This window comes from Ochotona curzoniae, unplaced genomic scaffold, assembly GCF_017591425.1.
Source record: "Ochotona curzoniae isolate NIBS_2020 unplaced genomic scaffold, NIBS_Ocur_1.0 contig_2688, whole genome shotgun sequence".
Lineage (NCBI taxonomy): Eukaryota > Metazoa > Chordata > Mammalia > Lagomorpha > Ochotonidae > Ochotona > Ochotona curzoniae.
The window spans coordinates 17550079-17571987 of NW_024465553.1; the positions used below are offsets into that span (position 1 = coordinate 17550079).

The following is a 21909-nucleotide window of genomic DNA, read 5'->3' on the forward strand; positions in this document are numbered from 1 at the left end:
TTTGCCAGTTCGTGTCCCAGCTACTCCATTTCCCATCCAGCTCCTTGGTTGTGGCCTAGGAAAGTAGTAGATGGTGGCCCAAAGCCTTGGGAGTCTGCACCCACGTGGGAGACCTGGAAGAAGCTCCTGGCTCCTGGCTCCCAATCGGCTCAGCTCTGGCCATTTGGAGAGTGAAGCAGTGGATGAAGGATCGTTGTCTCTCCTCCCTGCCCACCATAAATATGCCTTTCCAACAAAAATAAAGCTTTTCATAATGTATTTTTTAAAGATTTATTTATTTATTTTGGAAAGTCAGATTTGTAGAGAGGAGAGCTAAAGAGAAAGATCTTCTATCTGCTGGCCCACTCCCCAAGTAGCCATAATGGCTGGAGCTGAGCTGATCAGGAGCCAGGAGCTTTTTTGGGGTCTCCCATACAGGTGCAGGGTCCCAAGGCTTTGGGCCATCCTCCACTGTTTGCCCAGGCCAAAGCAGGGAGCTGGAAGAGAAGCGTAACAGCCAGGATACAAACCAGCACCCATATGGGATCCTGACGCATGCAAGGAGAGGACCTTAGCCACTTGACTACTGTGCCAGGCCCCAATATTATTTTTTCTGAAAGATTTATTTCTGTATAAAAGAGTGAGGAAGAGTCAGAGGAAGAGGCCTTCTGTCTGCTGGTTCACTCCCCCAAATAGCTGGTGTTGAGCAACCTGAAGCCAGGAGCCAGAAGCCTGTATTGGGTCTCCCATGCTGGTACAGGGGTCCAAGGGCTTGGGCCATCTGCTGCTTTCCCAAGCATTAGCAGAGAGCTGAAAGGGAAGTGAAACAGCTGGGACACGGACTGAGGCCCACATGGGATCCTGGCCCTTACAAGCAGAGGATTTGCTAGTTGAGCCATTGTGCCAGCCCGTAAGCCTTTTTTTTTTTTTTTTCTCTTAAGCATTTAAGATTTTTAATTTAAAATTTAAAATTAGCTAGAGAAAGAGAGCTTCTATCCTCTGGTTCATTCCTTAGATATCTGCAACAGTCAGACAAAGCTCGGAGCCTGGAATTCCATCTTGATCTTACATGTGGTTTAAGGACCCACTACTTGAGCCATTTCCTCTCCTTCCCAGATTTACAATAACAAGAAGCTGGATTCAGGAGCCGAGCCACAACTCAAACCAGAATCTCCAGTATGGGACACAGACATCTTGACCGCTAGGCCATGTAACATTCTAAGTGTATTTTTGTTTGTAATTTTATTTTCATTGTATTTAAAAGGGAGAAAAACAGAGATTTTTCTGCCCAGTGTTTAACTCCCCAAATGCCCACCCTGGCTAGAGCTGAGCCAGGCAGAAGCTAAACACTCAGAAGTTATCCTGGGTCTCCCACGCGAGTGCAGGGCCCGGTTAATCCTCTGCTGCTTTCCCAGGCAAGTATTAGAGAGCTGGATCCCAAGTAGAACAGCTGGGATTGAACCAGCAATGCTAAGGAATTGTGGTATCTTAACATGCTGTGCTGTAACTCCTCCTTACCCCGTCCCCAGTACATTCTCAGAAAGAAATTTGGCATTTGATGAAAGAGAAAGTCACAATAAAGATGAAGATGTTGGAAACCAAATAGTGGGGCTCATGCAACGGCCTAGAGGCTAAAGTCCTCACCTTGCCAGAATCCCATGTGGGTGCCGGTTTGTGTCCCAGATGCTCCACTTCCCATCTAGCTCCCTGCCTGTGGCCCAGGAAAAAGCACTTGAGAGTGGCCTAAAGCCTTGGGACCCTGTACCTGCCTGGAAGACCTTCATGAAGCTCCTGCCTTCGGATTGGCTCAGCTCTGGCCGTTGCGGCCACTTGGGGGGTGAACCAGTGAATGGAAGATCTTTCACTCTGGTTCTCCTTCTCTGTGTAAATCTGTCTTTCCAATAGAAATAAATAAATCTTTACAAAATAAATAGAAAACCAGACATTGATATCAAGTTGCAGGTAGATGCTGGTTGCCTGCCAAAACATTGCAAGTTGGCTGTCAGCAGCGCCACAGTCGGGAGCAGGTGTGTGGGGTAACAGTTAAAAGGCTGCTTGGGATGCGCACAGCCGGGGTCAGGGACTGGTGTGAGTTCTGGCTCCACGCTGGGTTTCAGCGTCTTACTAATGCCCACCTTGGGAGGTAGCAGGTGATGGCTCACATAGTTGAATCTCTGCCACCCACGGAGGAGACCTGGATTGTGGTCTTGGTCCCTGGCTTGCACCTGGTCCAGCCCCTGCTTTTACAGACCTTTGGGGAGTTAACCAGCAGATGGTTGTGTCTCTGTGTGTGTCTTTCTCTGATAAATAACAACAACAAAAATGTGAGGAGGCAACATCAGCCCCTTCCTTGGGGATGTTAGTGGTGTTGTGACCATTCTGTTCACTAAAGGCACTTGGTTATTTGCCGAACCCCAGATTTTTGTGTGTATGTATAAGGGTGCCATTCTAACCTCCTGGGCTTAGGTCCTTGGCTCCCAGAGCATACGTGCTCCACGTGGTGGATATGCAGACCATAAGCTGGGAGACGCTGCAGGTTGAACCCCAGGTGGGGCTATTGCACACCAGCACACACAGCAGAGCCCCCTCCGCCACTGCAGCCCTGCATTCTCCAAACCAGAACTCCCAGAGGCCACGGAGCTCATGAGGCAAGGAATTAATTACATTGCCTGTGGCAAAAGCAAAGCGTGTTCTCCAGTGACCTCTTCTATCCCACCTGCCCAGGTCTACCCCTCAGCCTCTAAGCTCGCTGGTTCTCCAGGCCTCGCTCCCTTCCGGGCCATCAGGCACTGGTGTTCCAGGACTTGTGTTCCAGGACAAACTAGCGCAGTGAAGATCTGTGTGGTGGACATCATCTTCACTTGTGATCAAACCTCTGTGAACACAGCAGCTGCAGCACAGATACCAGAGACACTTAGTGCAGTACTACAACTCCTCCCCTACAGGCAGCACTTCCCCACATTCCTCCCAGTTGATTCTCCCCCTCACAGGTGCAGCAGGGCTGCTGGGGTACAGGCCTATCCTGTGAGAGCTGGGGACCTTTGAATCTTTGCAGAACAAAATGCCCCAGGAACAGGATTAGTTCTGAAAACAAGAGGATGAGAACTGAGGAGAGTGAGCTGGGGGCCTGGCTGATGGGGAAGGAAGTAGCAGGGACTGTCACTACCGAACTGAACGCTTTGTCCAATGTGCACCAAAATAACATGGTTTGCCATGCCGTTTTCCGTGGGATGGCCCCAGATCCTCTTGTTCATGAATGTGTCCAACCATTTCACTGTTCCATTGTCACCCCCGTGCAGAACTGTTAGCTGGCTGAGGCTAGCTGTGTCTTTTCTTTATCTGCTTCCAAGCAGGCTAAAACCCAAACCTCCCAGCCCTGGTTAAGGCCTTTGGGAAGAGAGACAGGTGAGCTTTTCCTCTCTGCTCTCACCTCTGAACTGCCATCATCACCTCTTCCTGGCTTCATTAGTATAGGGGATGGGGTTGGTGATGAGTAGCTGACTGGCTGGATCCTTAGGAAGCCTTCCTATGACAAGGATTCCCTGAGGTCCACAGCTTGCCTGTGTCACTGGAGGGAAGAGGAATGGAGAGAGATTGGAGATGAGGGCTTGGGGAGGGAGGCAGCTGACAATCAATGAAGTTAGTGTCAGGAGGGATTGATCTGCAGAGAGAAATTAACGGAGTGAATCACTGCCCGGCCAGGCGCCTGTGTCTAAGCACCGCGCCCCTGGCCCCATTGCTTCCTGAGAGGGGGCGGAGGAGGAGACCCAGACGGGGCAGGAGGCAGCAGGGCCCTTGGCACAGGCTCAGTTACCCAGAGGGTTGGGCTTTTACTACAGTTTTGAACTACAGGAGCACAAGATAGAACAGGGTGTTAGCCTGCCCTGTTCCCTCTCTTGGCATGTTGCCGCTGTACAATGAGGGAAGGCTCGGGGAGCTGTGTGGTGCAGGTGGCAGGCAAGGCCAGCAGGGAGCTGATCCCCAGTCCCGCAGCCCCCCAGCTCATACCCGTCTCTCCTGCAGCAGGTGTCATTCCTGCCACAGGCTGGGAGTATCCAGCACCCCCACACCTATTACTCGGCCCCAGCTCATCCTCCTGCTCCTAGCCTGCCCAGGGTTTCATGGGTCCCTCTCAACCTTTGTCTCTTCTGCTCTGTTCATTGCTGGTTGGGCCTGTGGAGCCTGAGGCCAAGGGGTTCAGGACAGGGACTGGAGAAGGGACACTATTGGGCTTCTCTTTGTCTGCTCTGTTGGCCTACTCCCTTTATTGATTGAGACAGTTCTGTTTGCATTTCCCTCTGCCCACAGCTGCCTGCTGGTGGAGAGACTGCCTGACAGTCTGAGTTGACCCCTAGGCCCCAGACACCTGCCTGAGGATAGGACCGCCACCGAGGGTGATCCCAGGCTTGAAGGAATCACATCAGCACAGCCATCCTTCCTTTGGGCTTAGGATGCATGTCCCATCTTTGGGCCATCCTCTGCTGCTTTCCCAGGCCACATGCAGGGAGCTGGATGGGAAGTGGAGCAGCCAGGATATGAACTGGCATGATAGCCTAGTGGCTAAAGTCCTCGCCTTGCACATGCTGGGAGCCCATATGGGATGGCCCAAAGCTTGGGACTCTGTGCCTCCATGGGAGACGCAGAAGAAGCTCCTGGCTCCTGACTTCGGATCAGTTCAGCTCTGGCCATTGCAGCCACTTAGGGAGTGAACCAGTGGATGAAAGATCTTCCTCTCTGTCTCTCCTCCCTGTGTATCTACCTATCCAATAGATAAACCTTTTAAATAAACCTTTTAAAAAGTTTTATTTGAAGGGTAACAGAGACAGATTTTCCATCTACTGACTTATTCCCCCAAATGATCACAACAGTGGGAACTGGCCAGGCTAAGGCAGGAGCACTGGAACTCCCTTTGGGTCTGCCTCATGGGTGTCAGGCAAGTATTTGGGCCACCCTCCGCTGCTTTCCAACGTGCTTTAGCAGTGAGCTGGATGGGAAGTGGAGCAGCTGGACTCAGTACTGATACTGATAGGGGATAATAGCCGTTCTTTTAAAATATTTGCTTATCCATGCAAGAGAGATTTCAGCCTCTGGTTTACTTGACAAACACAATAGCTGAGGCTAGGCCAGGCCCAAGTCAGGAGCCAGGAAGTCCATCTGGGCCTCCCACATGAGTGACGAGACTGCTGTGCAAGCTTTGCCTGCTGCCTCCCAGAGTAGGCACCGGCAGGAGGCTGGAGCCAGAGGCTAGGGCCAGGCCCAGGTGCTCCAGCGCAGGATGCAGATGTCCCAGCTGGTGTCTACACTGCTAAGCCTGCCCCACAAAACTTATCCAGTAAATGAAGGAGCTATTGCAGAACATTTTTATTCATTCAACAGTGGGCTGGCTGCCACGCCCCTTGAGCAGGAGAGACAAAGAGAGGGGAGACCGAGATTTTCCACCTGCTGTTTCATTCCCCAGATGACAACAGCTAGGTCTAGGCCAGGCAAAAAGCCAGGAACCCAGAACACCAGATCTCCAAGGTAGGTGGTACGGGCTCAGGCACTCAGACCATCCTACGTCACTTTCCCTGGTGTATTGTCAGGGAGCTGGATCAGAAATGGAACAGCCAGGACTTGAACCAGCGCCTATATGGGATTACAGAATTCATAAGCATCAGCTTAACCCACTCTGCCAAGCTGCCTGCACCCTGCTGGGATTCTGAGACTAGGGGATAAAAGACAAATCACTTAGAGCTTCCACTATGGAAGGAATCAACACTGTGAAAAAAATTGCCTCATAAATAAAAATGACAACTCAGCGCAGACACTGCCGTAACGGAGATCTGCTTAGCGCTGTGGAGAACAGAGGCCTAAACTTTTCCCAGGGGGTCAGGAAGACTGCAGGGAGGAGGTGGCAGCGAAGGCCGGGAGGGAGGGACAGCGTGAGATGGTGGCAAGGTTAAGTCCTGTGGGGTGAGGCTGGCACACTTGGAGGGGAGGGCACCCATAGCAGCCTCACGTGATGGGCTTGATGTCAGGCCCTTGGGCCTGTCTCCACAGGGAGCAGCACCTCCAGGGTGAGTCCCTGAGGCCTAAACCTGGGATCACCATGCCTGGCTCAGGTGTACAGTCAAGACCTCAACCTCCTGGTCCTCCCCCTCAACCGTGGGCTGCCAGCACCTCTTTCACAAGGGAGGTCACATTTGAAGCCACCTTAGCGTTCTTGTGCCCCAAACTCAAGTACAAGCTGCTCACCACACTTTCTCATCTTGTAATTCCAGCCCACACATCATCATGTCGGTGGGTCACAGCTATGCACAGGCAATTTCCCGCTGCCTTCCGCGAGCTGTTTCTCATGTTCACACCCCCCCACTTTGTCAGGGACTTGGCATGGTCTGACGCACAGTTGCAGATCCTGTGATGTTTTCTCTTGGTGGTTGTGTAGGTGGAAGGGAAGCTGCTCTCTTTCCTTTTCAAGTAACTACCTGCAGAGGAGGGGACAACTGTTGGGGACAGAGGTGGGCTGTGTGGGTAACAGCAGAGCTGGAGAAAGGAGACTGCCACCAGCTGTGATAGGGAGAAGTGACAGCAGCCGAGGGGCTCCCCGGCAGGGGACAGGTATGCCGCTCGTGCCTTCGCCTTTTGCGAAAGGAGCCTGGGAATTTCATCCTAGAAATTATTGTATGGACTCCCTTCTATTACCACCCCACACACACAGGTACACACACCGTCCCCACTCACAGAGGCCTCCTGGGTCCCTCCCCTGCTGTTTATACATCAATTTTATTCGGACGCGATTCTATACAGAAACGGCACAGAAATCACAGGTTTCGAATCCCTAGAAGTTATTACAGCTCCATATTTCAAACATCTCCGTAACGAGAGGCTGTCTTCTCGCTCTATGTACACTATTTACATACCAGGGACTACAGTTGAATACTTCAAACCCACGGGGTGGGAGACAAAGACAAGAACAGGATGGGGGACGAGGGATGGCCCATGAATGGAAGAAGAAATCAACCTTTGATAAAGAAGTCAGGAGGCATTGCACGGCTCGGGCCTCTCCTACACGGGCAATGCCCAGCGGGATGGGAGAGGGGAATGTCATGGAGGCCTGGGGTGGGAGTCTGGTGTGTTGCCATGGGGAATGTCACTAGTGAAGGCCAGTGTGAGCTCGTCTGTCCCTCCAGTCACTCCCTTAGTCCCTCATCCCATGCGGCCACCAGGTCTAAGGTTCCTGACATGCAGTTGCAGCTCTGCAGCCCCCAAGCATTCAGCCTCATTCCACACTCTCACTGCTTAGACTAGGCCCACTCCAGGCTTGACCTGTGTGCTCCCTTCCGCCCCACTCCAGGTGTGATTTAACACCTGAGTTGGCATATGCCAGCCTGTGGTTTGTGAGAAACCCTGTGGGGAGGCAGGATCACCCGTCAGGTCAAGGGTAGCATGCTGGGATGCTTTCAGAACACAGGCCCCAGAGGCCAGTCCAGTGCCCTGAGCCAGTTTGCAAATGGCACCCTCTCCCTGCAGGATATGGGGAGAGGGACACGTCAAGGAACTGACCGATTGGGGGGGGGTGGGATCCCCAAGGGTGACGCTGCAGGGCCTGAGGCGCTGATACATACAGAGCCCTAAGGAGTGGCAGGGACCTGCTGGGAGCAGGCTGCAACAGAGCTCTGGGACGCTCGGGGAACACCTGGCGTGCGCACAGCAGGCCATGCAACCGCAGCCACAGAAGCCACCAGGGAAACAGCAGCCGGAGGGCGAGATGGGACAGTGACAGGGAGTGTCACCAGAGTGGAGCAAAAGTGCCTTAAAGGGAGTGACACTCGGGTAGCAAGAAGGCTACTGAGGCAGGGGTACCGGAGGCAGGCTGTGATGCCGCAAAGGTCCAAAGCCGTATCCAGAACTGAGACTGCCTGGAGTCACAGGAGTACAAGTGGGGTCACAGGGCCTGTGGGTGTCGAGGGGGGGAGGTGACAGAGGCCACCCAGCCCGGCCCTGCCTCAGACAGCAGGCCCCTGGAGGAGCAGTCACAGGGCTCTGGACCTAAGCCATGTCCTCAAGCTGCGGCGGGCTCAGTTTCCCCGCCGGCCTGTCGTGAGCCGTGTCCTCCTGCTCTTCCTCCTCCTCCGGCGGCCTCTCCGTGCCGCGGGCCGGGCCGTCGGGCACAGACGCAGTCCCCAGCACCTTGGTGCTGTGCTCCTGAGCTTTGGCGCGCAGCGCGGCGATGCTGTGCTCCCGCAGCTCCTCCTGCGAGAGGGCGGCCTGCGGGTCGGCGCCCCGCTCCTCCTGCTCCAGCTTGTCTAGCTTGGGCAGCGCCTGGCGCTCCGCCTCGGGCTTCCTCCCCGACTCGGCTGCCGCCTCCAGCGACTTTTTGTGCATCCCTAAAAAGAATTGTTGGTATTCGGGTTTAGAAAAGCGCCTGGGAAAGCCATCTTGAACTGAAAAAACGGCAGAGATAGAGAGAGGCCAGAATTAAGGACGAGCAGAGAGCCTTAACTTCCACACACCCAAGTCACGCAGGTCCCAGGGCAGGGCTGTGGGGCGAGGACAGGGAGGTGCCCGGGTGAGACTGCACACCAGGACTAGGAGCCCGGCCAGCAGACTGCTGCTTCACACCCACCCCCTGGGCAGGGGCCTGCTGCGGTCGCATACCCAGGCCTGGCTAGGCTCCCAGGGGACTGCACTGGCTCCTGCTGCCCCTCCTTGGGGTTCTGAGTCAGAACCCCACTACAAGCTGTGCTGTTTGCAGACACCAGACCGCAGGTGGAAAGATTTGGGGGAACATAGGGGTCCTGCCCCAGGGGCAGCGGTAGGGGTCCTGCCAACCCCCCCCCCCAAGAGAGCTGCCTCAGTTACCAGGTGCTCTCTTGGAGTGAGGGGTAGAGCAGGTGGGAGACCCTGGGGTGACAGACAGCCCCCTTCTGACCCCTGTGCACACACATGCACACATACACACATACAGGACAAGAGAATGCAGTCGTGGGCACCCAGGGTGGGCACCAGGGGTAGACACACTAGGCCCCAGGCCCACCTGCCCTGTGCACCTGCCCATTCACAGCTGGGGACAGGGTATGGCCCAGGTACCCTGCCTCAGGGCTCCACCTCTCCTGCAGCAGGACCCACCCAGGAGGGCACAGGGTTCTTACCCAGTAGCCATGGGGCACAGGAATCCATGATGCCATCCTTGGCCGACTTGAGAATGGACTCGGGCAGGGGGATGGAATGCCGCACCATGGCACCATACAGCCCGTACTCGGCCATGACACTGCTGCGGCCCCAGCACTTCTCCCGCTTCCGCCACTTGGCTCTGCGGTTCTGGAACCAGACCTGCAAGTGCACAGGAGGTCAGGGGGGGTCTCACCGCAGAGTCACGCCCTTGGAGCAGAGTGGGGTGGGTCCTGCAGGCTCGGAGTGGCTTCAGACCCATGGCCAAAATGGGGGCCTTTTATTATTATTTATTATTATTTTTTTAAAACGTCAAAGCTATTCTAGGAAGATGGGGCAGAGTCCTGGGAGGTCCTGATCCCTGGCAGGGGGCGCTTGAGGCCAAGGTCCCCTAGCCCCATCCCGGGTGGCAGCTGAGGTGCGGGAGACCGCCCGCATTCGCAGCCCCCAGCAACCCGGTTCCCTGCCACCTCCTCCCCAGCCGGGCGACCGAGGTCTCCGCTTCTGATGAAAAATGGCTCCGGCTCTATTCAGAAGGCGGCAAAAGAAGAGTCACCCCCAGGGGCAGCCCTGGGCTGATTGAAAAATAAGTTAATTTCAGTTTGAATCGATGGGCCTCAGGCTCTGAAATATCACGGGAAATTAAAGCAGCGGCCCTCGTGGGAGCGGCGCCATTGACCCGCGCTAATTAATGCTGGGGAGGCCGCTCCCCCTCCCCGGGGGGGACCCCAAGCACTTCTCATTTAACTAATTAGATGGGGAAAATTGGGTGTTAATTTGTGGAGATTTCTCCCCCCTCTCCCCACCAGCTTGGCCCCGGCCCCCCCACCCCCGATGCGGGGCGAGGAGTGAATGCGGGGAGCCCCCGCCGGCAGATGGCTGCCCCGGTCACTCCGCAATCTTCTCCGGCTTGATTGCTTGATTAGGTCGTTAGCACATTAAAAAAAAAAAATGGCTTGCCGTCTGGCGCTGGCGTGATGAGTGGGACGCGCGGCAGCGCCTGGGTAATTTATCTTTTTATACGGCAAAGAATTTGATTTCAGTGTGCAGATATATGGGGCGCCTTTGACACCTGTTTAACATCGCGCCGCTGACAGCTTAACCCCTTCGCTGCCTCGGCGGGTGGGCGGCCGGGACCCGGACCTGCACGCGCCCACCGCCACCCGCCGCCAGGTGGCGCAGTGGGCGCCCGGCAACCGCGGGCCGCCGCCGAGGGTGGCGCGGAGCAAGGCCGGCTGCAGCCGGCAGGGGGCGCCAGAGAGACAGAGCCGCACTGGCAAAGCATCAGTCAGCCCTGCGACCCAACGGGTAGACCTGACGCGGGGGGCCTGTTGACCTGCAGCCTCTAAAAATGGGAGCGACGCCCTGAAGCCCATCGCATCGATCGCCTTTCCAACCGGAGTGGCACTGCCTCCGAAGGAGGAGGGGACACACCTTTGCCCTTATCGGGTGAGGCACCTGCAGGCAGGTCCTGCTGAGAACTGGACAACCGAACGGCAAGACCCTGAGGGGTCACTAGAAGACTGTCCTGCGAGTATTTAAGGGCGTGGAGCGCTGGGCCACGAAGTCCACTGCAGGTCTTCCTACCTGCCCCTCTTAATTTCTTTCCAAGGTCGCCTGGCCGCTGTCTTCCCTCAGCTGGGCCTCTGTCCTGCCCCATCTCCCTCTCATTACCATTTGGCAAGGACCCGTTGGCTTACAGCTGCGTTCTTCATTAGAGACAAAACCAGAAAGGAATTTTCTACGTCCACGTGGACGTGACACGGGTGTCATTCACCCCTCACTGAGCCCCTGGCGGGGCAGTCATGGGCTCCAATCCCATCCCTGAGAGACGAAGGGAAAGGCTTGCCTGATGACCACCAGGGGCCACCTGCTCCCTGCCCTGCACAACTAGAGCAGCCATGCCAGCACCCCTTGACTGGGATTTTTAGAAAGAATATGGGGTGCATAACCCTATCACGCCACACCCAGCCAGTACAACAGTACCAATCCCTGCAGTATTCCTAGGCATGGACCTGCTGAACAGCCACGGCCCACGTTTTCCACTGAGTTTTGACACCAAATTTGGGAAGGAGCCTGCCTTTTCTAGCATGGGTCCTGGGGAAAGTAGACAGTTACCTTGGCTGGGCCCAGCGTGGCTCTCTGGCCAGGTGCACCAAGCTGACTTGCCCCAGAGCTCATGGGCACCCCCTGCTGGAGATGGGGCAGGGCTGCATGAGGGAAGGAGCTGGACTCCTGCGGGGCAGGGGTGACCAGGGGTAGTTGGAATCAGAGCCAGCTTCCTGGGCCTGTTCACTCAGGCAGATGAAACAACAGGCCTGTGAACAAGACATTGCCTATGGATGCTGTCCCCCCGGGAGCAGGTACCAGCTGGTTGCTGAAGCTGAGAGTCAGCCAGAGCCTGGGTTATGGGCTCCTGGAACGCCTGGCTTTCCGTGAGGACCAGCTGCTGCCCGGATTGATGGAGGCAGCCTGCACAGCCAGAGCCATCTCTCTCTTTAGGATGGTTGGCAGGAGGCAGACAAGTGAGGACTCTGACCACATTCCCTGACCACTTCTCTTGTCCCCTGCTGGCTCCCGAGCTGGAGTCCCTAGCTCTGAAAAAACTGTGCTGGGTCGCTGTAATGGTACAGCTGGTGCTGCCACCGCCTGCAACTCTGGGTGCCAGCTTCTCTGCTTCTGATCCAGCTTCAGTGTGCCTGGGAAGGCAGGGGAGGATGGCCCAAGCATCGGGACCCCTGTCACCTATGTGGGAGACCCTCAACAGAGTTCCTGGCTTCTGGCTTCAGCCTGGCCCAGCCCTAATTGTTTGTTGTAGCCATTTGGAGAAGAGTCACTCTTTGTCTCTGTCTTCCTCTGCCATTCTGCACCCCTCCCCTAGTTTGTTTGTTTGTTTGTTTTAGAATAAAGATTTATTTATCTGAAAGGTGGAGTTATAGAGAGAAAAGCAGACTTAGAGTAGTTCCATCAAAACTCCCCAAATAGCCACTATGGTCAGAGATAGGCAAGGTCCAAATCCAGGAATCAGAGCTTCTTTGGGGGCTCCCAAGTACTTGAGCCATCCTTCACTGTCGTCCAGGCCATTAGCAGGGAGCTGGGTCACAGGAAGAGCAGCTGGGACTTGAAATGGCTCCACAGGCAGAGGCTTAGCATGCTACACCACCACACCAACTGACCCTGAAGTAAGTAAATCTTTGTAAATGCCTACCGTGTGACCTTGGCCATGTTACTTGACTTCACAGTCTCAGGGTCAGCCAAGCAGGTCACCAGAGCTTTTTGAGTTGTTTTGCAGGTTAAATGAGATCAGTGAGAGCCTGAGATCTCTGCTTAACAAGCTCAGAGTCAGTCCCAGCTATTTCAGCACAGGCACACAGGGAGTGCGCCCACAAGGCAGGCTCATCAGTGACGGCTTCTGGCCTCATGTGCGGGCCCTTCAGCAAGGCCAGCCCCACCAAACACAGACACGGTAACCATGGCAGCTGCGGGAGGTGGGTGAAGCAAGCCACAGCGCACCGCCAGGACGCACTGCCTAACGCAGCCGGCCCCGAGCCTCCCTGCTGACCTCCATCCAGAGGGCCCAACATCTGCCCCAGCTGCTCTGGTCCCCAGAAGGCACAATGCGGGCCCTTGAAGGTCAAATGCAAGAGGCTGCCAGTAGCACCCTCGGTCCCTGCAGTGCAGAAGCTGGAGGACCCAGGCTGGAGCACTCTGCTAACTCCAGCTGAGCATCCTCCTCCCCATTCACCCAGGACTGTAGACACCAAATATCACCACGGGCGGACGGGCCTGGGGAGAGCTGAGCCGAGGGGTCTGCGGTGGGTTCCTGGGCAAGGAGAGACCTGGCTTCCCCATGAGCCTCTCCAGGGATGCCTGGGAATTCCTTCCACTCTTCCTGTCTGCCCCCCCCCCAGGAGATTCCGCCTCAGCGTTTGGGCACTCGGCCTGCTTTGGCTCAGGGTTCTGAAATTTCATGAGGTTCACCCAGCAGCTCTCTCTCTTTCCCAGCAGCTCCTCTGGTCCCAGGCTTGTCAGGAACCCAGCAAACATCAGAGGCCCTGCTTGACACCTGTCTGATCAGGAGCTCAAAATGACACCAATCACCAGGACTACGGTCCCAGGCACAGGTGGGCTGGGAGGACTCCCAGCGTGTGGGTCTACACACCTGCTGGTGTCAGCCCTCTGAGTAGTGATGCCACAGAGGTGTGTAGAAAGCCCAGGTGGGGTGCTCCTAGCTGCTCACAGTGTATGTACCTGCCTGGGGGCCCCCCAAAGGTGCCCTGGCGCCAGGAAGGACACCTGCCCATAGGATACACCTCTGGTCACTTCCCTGTGACCTGCCTTTTGATCTAGGCACATCCTGTCAGGCCTGGCTTTATTGACCATATGGAAGCATCTGCCCTGTTCACACAGGTTCTTTGCTCCTCTCTGGCTGGAAATAGATGGATTCCTAAGGGTCCTGGCACTCCACAGTAACTCAGTACTTCTCCTGTTGTAGCTGGCACCTGCATTCCAACCCAGCTCAGGGCCCAAAGCGGCCCGTCCCTGCTGTAGCCTGTGATGTCCACTAGGGGGCAGTTCTGCCTACATTTCCGACCACACCAAGCAGCATCCTTGGATGCACACCTTCCACATGCCAAGCCCCTGACACCCCGGACTCTACTCTCTGCCATTCTGCCTCTGTCCCAGAACTGCTGCGCTGGCGCTGCCTGAGGCTTTCCTTACAGAAGGGAGAGAGTGTCCACTCCAACGACTAAACCAGGATTTCCAGGAGTGGCGGCGCTGTGTGGGCATCTTCAGTCTACACCTGGGTGAGCCGAGTGAGGTCCTGGGATGAACACTCTGTTATCTGGTCTTGGTCAGGGAACCCTGCAGCAGAGGCCAAGACAAGCAGCGCTGGTCAGCTCCCCTCTCCATATACAGGAGGCTGCCAGGAGTGGAAGGGTCATTGGGCACCGAGCGCTGTAGCTCAGCAACGTTTGCATTTCATAACAAGCAAGACTTTCATCGGGAAAAGAGACAAGCCGATATTTATATGCTCTGATCTGGAAACCTGTCCCCCCCCCATCCCACCCCACCGATGCTGATCTCTGGCCCGTTCCCAGCATCAACTTATTTTTCTTTTTACTTTTTCTAGACTCCAAAAGACTGTGTGCCTGAGTCTATCATGGGGACTTGGAATTGGCTATCTCTAGGAAGGGACCATTTGCTCCCATCCCCAGCCCAGAAAGATACCAGAACGAGGCAACAGCCGTGCTCAAAGCAGAGCAAATCAGCCCTGGCCCCTGGGTCTTCCTGATCATGGTCCAGGCAGACTTGTGAGGGCATGCAGGGTAGTTGGGTGAGTACTGGCTGGGTCTCAGTCCTCTGTCTTCCTCTCTGCCCAGGCTCCTGGTCTCTCCACCCAGGAGATGGGAGTGAGAACAGCGCCTGACATGTCTGCTTATTTGCAGGAGTTCATGAATTAAGACCTGGCAGGTGTTTAACAGCCAGGCCAAGGATGAAGAACAAACCTATGCCAGGACTAACACTTCTATGTTAAGTTACCACTTTGGAAAAAGAATATTGTTAGTAGTTGACAGGCTCAGAGCCCCACTCCTGGCAGGGACACAGAGTAGAAGTGTGTCTGGGGACAAGCGGTTAGTATGGAGGTTGAAACATCTGCATTGCCCATCCGAGCACCCTGGGCTCAGCACCTGCATTCCCATCCAATCTCTGTCCTGGATGGGAGCAGCTCCTAGCCCTGTGGGGCCCGCAGGGTCCGAGGGACTCTCACCTGGATTCTCCCACACATCCCAGGGGCCAATCCCCATGGCTCCCAGGCCCTGCTTGCTCCATCTCTAACTCCTCCGGCTATACCGAAGGCTTCCGACACTGGCCCAAGAACTGATGCTAGCGCATCAGGATACAGGATACAGGTGCCTACTAGGATCCTGGTGGCTGAGGGAGGGCTGTCTCCATAGCCCCAGTTCTGAGATTTCAGGACCTCTTAGCAGGCTGTAGGCTGTGGCTGGACAGGGCTTACTGTCACATGTGCACTGTAGGGACTGGCCTTGGCAGCAGGTGTGAACACGCAGGATTCAGAATCAACACCGGGCTTGCCCTGCAGCAGGCAGAGGGGCAGAGGCGGAAGGGAGGGAGCCGGGCTGACGTGGATCCTGCACCAAACCTAATCTGCTTATGGATAATTGAGCTTATTGTTCGTGTCAATGTGGAGAGCCATTCCAAATAGAAATTCCAAATAGATGTCCAGGGAGAGGAGCGTCCTCCTGGGAAAGCAGCTTCTAACCCCAAGCCCATTCTCTAGTTCTCCAGCAAGAGTACAAAGCCACTCGGGCTCCCTTTTTCGCTGCCTGCCCTTCATCACCACCCCGCGGCACACCTGTGGATGCAGAGGTCCTGCACTAGAAAGGAGTTTCAGGAAGTCAGGACCCCACTCCTGTCCCCTGCCCCAGCTTCACAGTAAACCCCTCTCTGTTTCACTCAGATGATGGGCTACCCCAGGACTTCAGGAAATGATCCTCCCAGCCCCCCCCAAACCTCTACCTCACAAAGGTACTGCCTACACAAGCACCAGACCCCTCTTCTCCATGGGAAGTGACTCAGGGACCCCATCGCCATCCAGCCAATGGGCAGGTGGCTTAGGGGCTTGGGGAGGTACCACTGTTGCCAGCAGCAGGCCCTGGCCTACCCACAGCCCAGAGGAAGAGGGCAAGATGGGCTGCACCTGCAGGTCTTGCATCCCAGGCCCTGCAGAAGCTGATGTGCCTGAGAATGGGGACGTGTGGGAGCAAGGGGTGGAACGGTTACCTGTATCCTGTCTTCCGGCAGCTCCGTCTTCATGGCCAGCATCTCCCGGGCATAAACATCTGGGTAGTGGGCCTCATTGAACGCCTTCTCCAGCTCCTCCAGCTGGTAGGAGGTGAAGATCGTCCTGAGGGAGCAAAACCAGATACTCAGGACCCCAGAAAGGGAAAAGGCGGGTCTCAGAGAGAAGAGAATGGCTACCCAGTGTCTGCTGACCAGACCCCAAAGCCAGGCTAACCCAGCGCCCTCAGATACCAGTCAGGCATAGCATCTCTCTGCTCTGTCTCTTTTCTCTCCCTTTGCTGCTCTTTTTCTAGTTTTCATCAGTCAAGGCTGAAGGCTCATACCACCTTCCCGGGGTAAGGGTGGGCATGATGTCACACCGGGAATCTTCCCTTTGGAGGTGCTCTGGAAGAGTGAGCAGTAAGGCGATCCAAGAGTTGGGTGTGGTGATGCAGTGGGTTAAGCTGCCATTCAGGCCATCCACATCAGAGGAACAGAGGAACAGAGAGGAAGATCTTCCATCCAATGATTCACTCCTCAAGTGGCTGCAATGGCCAGAGCTGTGCTGCCGATATGAAGCCAGGAGCCTGGAGCCTCTTCAGGGTCTCCCATGTGGGTGCAGGGTCCCAAGGCTTTGGACTGTCCTCCACTGCTTTCCCAGGACACAAGCAGGGAGCTGGATGAGACATGGGGCTGCTGAGATTAGAACAGGTGCCCATATGGGATCCTGGTGGTTGCAGAGCAAGGACTTTAGCCACAAGGCTATTATGCCGGACCCTCTTTTTTTTTTTTAAATATTTGTTTATTTTTTAATTTGAAAGGCAGATTTACACAGAGAAGAAGAGATAGAGAGAAAGATCTTCCATCTGCTGTTTCTCTCCCCTGATGGCAGCAACGGCTGGAATTGAGCTGATCCAAAGCTGGGACAAAGCTGGGAGCCAGGTCTCTCACATGGGTGCTGGGTCCAAGGACTTGGGCTGTCCTCTGCTGCTTTCCCAGGCTGTAAGCAACTCCCTGCTAAGGTGCCTTGGAGGCAGCAGAAGACTGCCCAGGTGTTTGGGTTCTTGCCACAGGTAGGCAACCGGATGGAGTTCTAAGACCCAAGTTTTGAAACCTGATCCAGCTCCAAGTGTTGCTGGCATTTGGGGAGTGAACTGGTGAATGGAAGATTCTGTCTCTCCTCTTTTTCTGTAACTTTTGTTTTCAAATCAATAAAAAATAAATTTTTTAAAAGGAAGAACTTCTTAGAAAATAGCTGGAAGTCCCCTTTTCGCTCCATCCCAGGAAGACCTGCTACCATGTCCCTCTCCCAATCCCATTCCGAATCCCAAGATTTGCTGTGAGGCCAAAGGCAGCTGGTGCTTCGTGATGCCGGGAACTGGCTCTTCACTCCCACACACCACTCCTGCCCTGCCCCCAGCTCTTCTTTTCCAGTTCCCTGTTCATCCAACGCCCCCACGCAGAGCAACCAGCCCGCCAGAGCTGCGTGTCCGGTCTTTGTCCATTATCCAACCGTTCCACTCAGGCTCAGCCCCTTACTGGCTGGCAGGTGGGCATCCCAGCCTGCAGGGATGGTCCCTACCCACCACAGAGCAGTTCCCGTGGAACCACTTCGCGACCTAAACTGCGGAAAAATCAACCATCAGTGAAAATGCTTCCAAACACAGAAGTGTTTGTCCCCAAGACCGGGGGCTCGCAAACCCCATTCTTTAAGTAACCCTTCTGGACTTCTACTATCAAGCTAGCAGCAGCTTTGTACCTGCTTTTTGGACAAACTGACCTTGAGAGAATGGCTCATGGCCAGCTCGATCCCCTGCCAACCCTAGATGCTGTGCCCTCAGCCCACACAGGAGTAGGCATGGGAAGAAGAAAGATCACAAGCTTGTGGGGGTGGGAACCGTTGAAGGAGAAAATTCTTCTGAATTTTGAAGATCTGCTGTGTTCCGTTTCTCTCCTGCCGCCTGCCAAAAGACCCCTGAACAGATCAACTTAAGCAATCAAAACAGTGCAAGTCCTCTCCCAAACCGGGAGACTGAGGTACGCAGGGAGTGGAGCGTGGCCAGAGTCCGGGAGGAGAGCGCGGGTTATTGGTCATTTATAATGACGCAAGGACTTCACCTTGGGCCCTCATGCCAAACAAGAAAACAAAACGAACAAACACCTAACTTCCCCTAACTTCCAACTCGAGGCAGGTGCACGTGCTGATGCTGGAGCAGCCTACGCTGCCAGCAGGTAACCCCTGCCCCACCACGAGATCCAAAGCCTGCTCTAGGCTCCCGCAGAACTCCGGGCTAGGAGGTCAGCAGAGCAAAACCGGGTCGAACGCGCTGCTCCATCCCCAACCTGGCCCACGTCATAACCGGATTCTTACCTCCCAACCCCGCCCCCCCCCCAAGCTCAGGAAAACACCGTTTTTAGTTTTTTGTTAATTAAAAACTACACAGAAATCTGAAACTATTGTTCCTTTTCCAATAATGTATTCCCTTCAGACACCAGAGGCAGAGAGAAAACGTAGCTCTCCCTTCATTCCCCCGGGCTTCCCAGCGAAGTCCCCTTCCCCCGCCCGTGTCCCAGGTGCAGCTGCAGCGGGAAAGCAGTGACGACAGAGTATGGGGACCCCAAAGTAGGGACTTTGGGCAGGGGGCTACCCAACTCCAAGTGCAGAGCACCGCCCCCGCAGCAACAGAGCTTGGTGCAAGCTTTCTCCAGGGTTGGCCTGGCTCGGGGACTGCCTCCAGGGCCAGGCATACAGCGCGGGAGTCTGGCCCTCCCGGTACCCCACAGTCCCTGCTGGGGCAACAGGCGGGAATCTCCACCCTGGGAGGAGTAGGAGATGGCTGTAGAAAAGACGTTGTAATGAATAATCGTTGAGAGAATGGATAGTCAAAAGGATCAGAAACAAGACCTTTCTCTTCTGTTTCCATTTAAAATTAAGCTAACCAAAAAGCAAACAGTAGCTGGAGGCAACGAATCCAGACCATCTCCCCCAACAAAACAAATCAAATCAAAATACACCCTCACCAGACAGAACCCACTGGGACCCCAGAGGTCAGGAAGATGCCGTTTTAAAAGATGGTGTCACTTGCGCGGGGGCGGGGGGCGCCTACCAGTGGGTGCCAAGAGGCTGAGGATGAACGGGGAGACGGAAGGGGTGCGGCGGGACAGGGAGCCGGTGCGCCAGGGCGCGGAAGTCCCAGGAGAGGAGCGGACAGCAGCCCAGGAGATAAGGCAGGCAGATTTTTTGCTCCTCTTCCTTTACTGCCTTAAAAACCTACACTAAATGCACACTAGGCACTGGGAGCTGTGGTGGCCACGAGTTGGGGAATGACGGTCTGGGGACGGAAAGGGGACAGGGTCGATGAATTTTCTGAATTGTTTCTCGGAATCTAGTGCATTTTAACTCCCTGGGATTCATGTCTACATTTAAAAGAACAGCAATTCTGTATGCACTCTACAGCCCGTTACAGATGGCTCAACTCCAACAAGATATGAGAACCACTACCTGGGCCATTCTCCTCTCTCCATCCCCCATAGTACAGATGGGGAAATCGAGGCGCTCGGAGGGGAAGCACGCCGCTCAGAACCACCAAAGAACAGAAGCAGAAAGAAAATGCTCGCCCGGGCCGATGCCGCCCCAGCCTAGGGTGGGGAGGAACCGTGGGGGCAGGACGTGAGTGGCTAGCAGAGAGGGCTGAGATGGCCAGAGCTGGGGAATCTGCAGCCGGCCTTCGCGCTGAGCTCTGGGTGGGAAACAGGGCCGCCCACTCCTCTTGCGCTCCAGCTGGGCCCAGCTCCCGGCCTTTCCTGTCTCGTGGAGCAGGAGGAAAAAAACCCGCCAATCTTCACCCTTAGCCGGCACCGGCTGATTCACACCACCAGATCTCTGCACCCTGGTACGGCCAGGGACCTCAGATTGGAGGGGTCGGAGGGAATAGGGTCTGGGAGATCTTAGCCTGGAAGGGTATGGGCGGAAGCGGGTTGGTAAGGGATCGGAGGGGATTCCAAAAAAAGCGCCGAGAGGGGCCTTACCTGTGTCGCCGCTTCTTCCGTTTCTTGGTCTGGTTTAACGACGATTTGGACATTTTCCGGTCACTGGAGGAAACATCTTCTGAATCTGAAAAGCGGGCGAAAGGGCATGCGGCAGAAGATAGGGTGCGTTCGGTCGCGCCCGCGTCTCGCCAGGGCGTGCTGTCTGCCCCGGAAGCCCTTCTGGTCCCCGGACCACCGCGCGCATCCCTGAGTCCCGGCCGGTCCCACCCACACTCGGCGCCGGTGATCTGGAGCTGTTGAGCAGATTTCGTTGTAAGAGAGGCAAAGGCCCGGGTGGAAGAGTGAGGCAGCTTCCGAGGGTCGCAAGGATCCCCAGCCGCGCTCCTGGCTCTGCGCCTTGCGCTGCGCCCACAGTCCCGGCTTCCGGTGCCAAAAGTTGGCCCCTAGGAGTGGGATCCCCTGCGGAGATCCGGGCTCCAAGAGCTGAGGAGGGCTTCCTGAGCGCGGCCCCTTTTTCTTGGCGCCCGCACAATGCGTCCCTGCTCCAGGCTGGAGAGCCTGAGATGCACCACTTTTCGTTGTCTTTCCAAATAAAAGAAAAATCCTAACGAAACGAAAAATCCGGCGAGGTGAGGGAAGCTAGCCGAGCGTACCCAGGGCCGAGCAGGCAAGTGGCCCGGGGAGGGCGTAGCGAGGTCACCCCGGGTCCCCGAACCTTGCGAGGCGCACGGAGCCGAGTGGTGCGGGGCTGCTGCTGGGTTGGCCACCGCGGTACTCCGTTTGCCCGAGTTCTCGGGATGACAGGTAGCTCCCCACCAACAGATGCAAGGGGCTTTGGGAATGGAGAGAGAATGAGGGGCGGGCGGGGGGAGGTGGGGGAGAAGACAACTTTGGACACCAGGACCAGGTCGGGCGTCGCCACCGCCTTCCTAACCGCCTAGCGCACTCTACAGCCTTCCCGGAGCTCAGAAGGCCGTGGCCGCAGGCGAGCATCAAAACCAGGAACCGCTAGCCCCTTTCGGAGACCCCTCACCACGGCTGCTGCCACCCCGAACCCCATTTCCGATGCAGTCCCCACTAGGTGCCGGGGCCGAGTCGGGCTCAACGCGGGGATTCGAGAAAACTGCACTGAAGCCGGGAAATCCTGGGGCCCCGAACCCCGCAGAGCCCAAGCATCCTCCGGACCCCCGCAGCCCCGTTGCCCAGTGCGGCGGCTGCAGGACCGGACTGCGACCCCTGGGCCTGGTAGTAACTTTTGCCGAGGGAAGGAGACCTTTTCCGGCTGGCGGGCGAGAGCCAACGTCTCGGGGGCTGCTCCGGGCTCTTGCCCGCGGTGCGGCAGTCGCGCAGCCTCGCCTTCACCTACCCGAGCTGGCCGTTTGGCTGGTGTCCAGTGGCCCCGACGCTCTGCCCAGCGGCTGCAAGTGGACGCTCTGCGGGTCGGACAGCACTTCCAGGAAGGTGGGCTGCGCGTAGAAGCCGGGGAGCCCCCCGGGTCCCAGCAACCCCATGCCGCCCACTCCTGCGGGGCTTAGCACCGAGCGAGCCGTTAGCAAGTGCCCAGGGGCCAAGCCGTCGAGGGCAGCCCGTGGGTGGGAGCTTTGGGGCTCCTTGTTCAAACCTAGGATCTCCTGGATGCCGAACCCTGTGCACCTGGCCGGGGTGCCCCCCGAGGTGTTCTTGGTTACTGCCTCGGATTTGGGTTTACTCAGCGCTTCCCCCGCTTTGCCCGTCATCTCCCGGTTCTTTGGAGCGGCTGAGGCCGTAGGTCTTGGGCTCCCCCCACCCCCCCACCGAGCTCCCCTCTTTGCGAAGTTGGTCCCAGGTGCCCCCTCCGATGTCTAATGCTCTGGAGCCCCAAGGAGACTCTCTTTTTATCCAACCAGGCGGCAGCCCAAGTGGGGTCAGAGCTGAGCAGCCAATCACCGGGGCCAGGAGCGATTAGGAATTCCAAAAAGCTGGCAGCTCCCGCTGCAGGCAGCG

General features: G+C 56.1%; 1 protein-coding gene across 2 annotated transcripts; it reads right to left on the minus strand.

Annotated features, from left to right (window-relative positions):
- Nucleotides 1-8007: 8007 nt before the first annotated feature.
- On the minus strand, nt 8008-21702 carry VSX2 (visual system homeobox 2). 2 transcript variants are annotated; one of them, XM_040975603.1, is made up of 5 exons: nt 21293-21702; nt 19966-20050; nt 15937-16060; nt 9111-9291; nt 8008-8345 (listed from the first exon to the last, which is right to left on the minus strand). In XM_040975603.1, exons 1-5 carry the CDS (start codon nt 21660-21662, stop codon nt 8008-8010), a joined length of 1098 nt encoding a protein of 365 aa, XP_040831537.1. In that variant the 5' UTR covers nt 21663-21702. The 2 variants fall into 2 exon arrangements, with proteins under 2 accessions (XP_040831537.1, XP_040831536.1); XM_040975602.1 differs by having other exon boundaries at nt 8008-8402.
- Between the last annotated feature and the right edge of the window lie 207 nt (nt 21703-21909).